At 65.2% G+C, this 3,130-nt stretch overlaps 1 protein-coding gene across 1 annotated transcript in view; it reads right to left on the reverse strand.

Annotated features, from left to right (window-relative positions):
* Positions 1 to 1,274: 1,274 nt before the first annotated feature.
* Positions 1,275 to 3,130, reverse strand: part of UPK3BL2 (uroplakin 3B like 2) — a 3,489-nt gene continuing 1,633 nt past the window's right edge. The window contains exons 3-7 of the mRNA XM_026050141.1: positions 2,395 to 2,541; positions 2,098 to 2,329; positions 1,922 to 1,998; positions 1,453 to 1,582; positions 1,275 to 1,383 (exon numbers count right to left, since the gene is read on the reverse strand). Coding sequence (XP_025905926.1) covers positions 1,275 to 1,383; positions 1,453 to 1,582; positions 1,922 to 1,998; positions 2,098 to 2,329; positions 2,395 to 2,541 — 695 coding nt within the window. The remainder of the gene's footprint in view (positions 1,384 to 1,452; positions 1,583 to 1,921; positions 1,999 to 2,097; positions 2,330 to 2,394; positions 2,542 to 3,130) is intronic.

A 3,130-nucleotide genomic window follows, 5' to 3' on the forward strand; every position in this document is an offset into this window, starting at 1 on the left:
GGGGCTCCCGCCTGCCCCACAGCCCCCGTGGCGCTCCTTGCCAGATTTCCTGCTTTTTTGGCTCCGCGTCACTGAGGGCAATTCCGGCATCGGGCCCTTCCGGGCCAAGCTCCCCAGGTCGGGATGCAGCAGGGATTTGGCTGCAGGAGCCGCCCTCTCCATCACGATCCTACCAGAGCCGCGCCAGGCCCTGGGGATTAAACCCCCTCGGTCCCAGCTGCTGCATGCGGCACCGGGCCCTGTTTTTGCAGCACATCCTCATTTGGGGATGAAAAGCGGGATAAAAACCCACCCCAAGGAACAGTAATGATACCCCAGCAGGGGATAAGGGTGCTATGAATATGGATAAGACATGAATATGGATGTGGTGTAAATATAGTGGGATGCATGGAGCTGCTTCCACCATCCCGGTGCCCTTCGCAAACAGCCTAGAGGAAAAATAAATGTTGGGTTTGTACATGTATATGTATATGTATATATATATGTATATGTATATGTATACGTATATGTATATGTATATGTATACAAGCCTATATACATATATACACACATACACACACATCTATACATATACATATATGTACACACATATATATACATATACACACATACATACATACACACATATATATATATATATATATACACGTAGATGCCTTGCTTGCATCTGAGCCACCCCAGGACCCCAAAACACTGGGGGGAACCAGGCACTGATCCAGGCACCCAGAAACACCCACGGGACCTGGGCACCAAACCCCACCCTAGGGAGCCAGGTGCCCAAAACGGCTTGTGGGCACCGGGCACCCAGCCCCGGTGGTGGGAACCGGGCACCCATGGGAACTGGGCACTCCAGGCTGCGCCACGGGACCGGGACGGGTGCCAGGCCCTTCTCGCCATCTCATGGACGTGTGAGGAACGTCAGCGTCACTGGTGGACATCAGAATCCCCACGGGACAGTACCACAGAAGAGGGAGCAGGAAGTGGGAAAACGGGTCAGGAATCGCACCATTTCCTACCCATTTTAAATGACACCCGGGGACGAGAGCCAGAAAAGCAGCTTTTCGCCAAACTCTTTGGCGTTTTCCTTGTCAGGTAGCAGCTTTTTATTATTGTGCTTCTGGTGCGCGCGGCCTCGTGCGGGGCGCCCCGCGGGGCCCTGCCGGCGTCTCCGCGAGCGGCGGGGCGGAACGCGGGGCTCGGAGCGGGCACGTGGGAGCGCCCGGACCCGCTCCGTCCGGGATGCCGCCCTGGCGCCCGCCGGCCCCCGGCGGCGCTCAGAGGCGGGCGGCCGGCTGGTCGTAGACGTGGTGCGTGTTGTAGCGCCGCACCGACACGGCGTCCGCCTTGGTGCTGAACACGCTGCTGCTGCCCCACGCCTCGGAGCTGGGAAGGGACGGCGGATGAGGACGGGCCGGGGGCACGGCAGGACAAGGAGGCCGGGGTGGCACTCACCACCAGGTGACCAGCAGGGCCACCAGGCAGGCCAGCAGGACAGCGAAGAGGATGGAGAGGATGGAGGTGAGGACGATCATGCCGGCGCTGCGCCCGCTCGGTGTCACAGGGACCATGTGGGCTGGTTGGGCTGCAAGGGGAGACCGGAGGGCAGGAAGGGGGCCGGGCAGGAGAAGGAGCCTGGCCCAGGGATCATTTAATCTGTGCCTGCAACCCCGCTGTGCTATCAAATGTGCAACCACCCTGCACGATCAAACATGCAACCCCCCGTGCAACCCCTTGTGCTACCAAATGTGCAACCCCCTGCGCAGTCTCCTTGTGCGACCACCCTGCTCAATCGCACGTGCAACCACCCTCTGCAGCCCCCCTGCGCGACCACCCTGCGCAGTTTCCCCGTGCAGCCGCCCCGTGTGCTCCGTGCCGCTGCCGGGCCGCGAGCGGTGCCGGCGCTTCAGGCCGCCTGCGGTACCTCTGAGCAGGGTGATGGGCTCAGACCACTCCGTCTCAGCCTCGAGTTGAGAGCTTTTCCAGGCAACAAACTTCACCCTGGGGAGCAGCAGGGGCTGAGCGGTGGCGGCGGCAGCCCTGGGTGCCCCCGGCGCCGTCGCTGCGCGCGGCCGCACGTCCCCCCGGTGCCAGCCTCACCGGTAGGGCCCGGGCCCTGGCAGGGGCCCGTTGCAGCTGGGCCTGCTCGCGTTGAGTCTGCAGGCAGTTTCGCTGCCCACGCGCAGCACCGTGATGTCCCGCGAGGTGGGCGCGGGGCAGGGGTAGTTGGCGACGCTGGTGCCCAGCGTGGCGTACGCCGTGTTGTTGGGGAACGTCTGGAAGGCCAGCGGCGGCGTCTCCGGCTGCGTGCGGGGGTCAAACTGCCCCGTGGCTGCGGGACGGCGGGTGAGGAGGGCGCCCGCAGCGCCCCGCGGCACCCGCCCCGGTGCCACCTACCCTCATCCAGCGCCACCACCAGCCAGATCATCAGGTCGCTGGAGGTGTTGGTGAAGATGCAGCGGGGCTGCTCCAGGACGAAGGTGGACGTGGTCACCCGGGCGGCCAGCGGGCGCTGCGTGAGCTCCGGCATGTAGCCCACGTGGGCTGCGGCGAGAAAGGGGCCGCTGAGCGCCGGCCCCGCGGCACGGCCGAGCCCCCGGGGCCCGCTCCAGCAGGGAGCGGCTCCGAGCGGCCCTGGCGGCCTCTTGGCTCCCGCCAGCACCACAGACACCCCGGGACCCGCCACGGCACCAGCCATGGAGCGCTCCTCCCATGAGACCCCCATGCCGTGCCCCAGGTTAGCAAACCTGGGCACAGGACTTGTCCAGACCAGTGTGTCACCTGAGCGGGGGTGTCCCCAGGCGACCCGAGCCCTGCGGTAGCGCCCGGGCTGTGGGTTGGGTCCGTCTGTCCATGACGGAGACACCCGGAGCTGGGGTCATTCCCAGTGTCCGCGCACATTGCAGCCTGGATAGCTCCATGGCGGGACATGCGGAGCACGGCCAGCCGCGCACGCCGGCATGGTGCAAACCCCCGCGGCGTCACCCACCCCGTCCCTGTCCCCCTGCCCGCGCCCAGCTCACTGAGACCGTCGCTTGGCGCCATCCGCAGCAGCAGCAGGAGCAGCGGGAGCATCGCGCCGGGGCCGGGGCCGGGGCCGTGTGCGGGCAGCGGGCCGGGGGCCGCGTCCCCA

This window comes from Nothoprocta perdicaria, unplaced genomic scaffold (assembly GCF_003342845.1).
Source record: "Nothoprocta perdicaria isolate Ctin4 unplaced genomic scaffold, notPer1 scaffold_66, whole genome shotgun sequence".
Taxonomy (NCBI): Eukaryota; Metazoa; Chordata; class Aves; order Tinamiformes; family Tinamidae; genus Nothoprocta; species Nothoprocta perdicaria.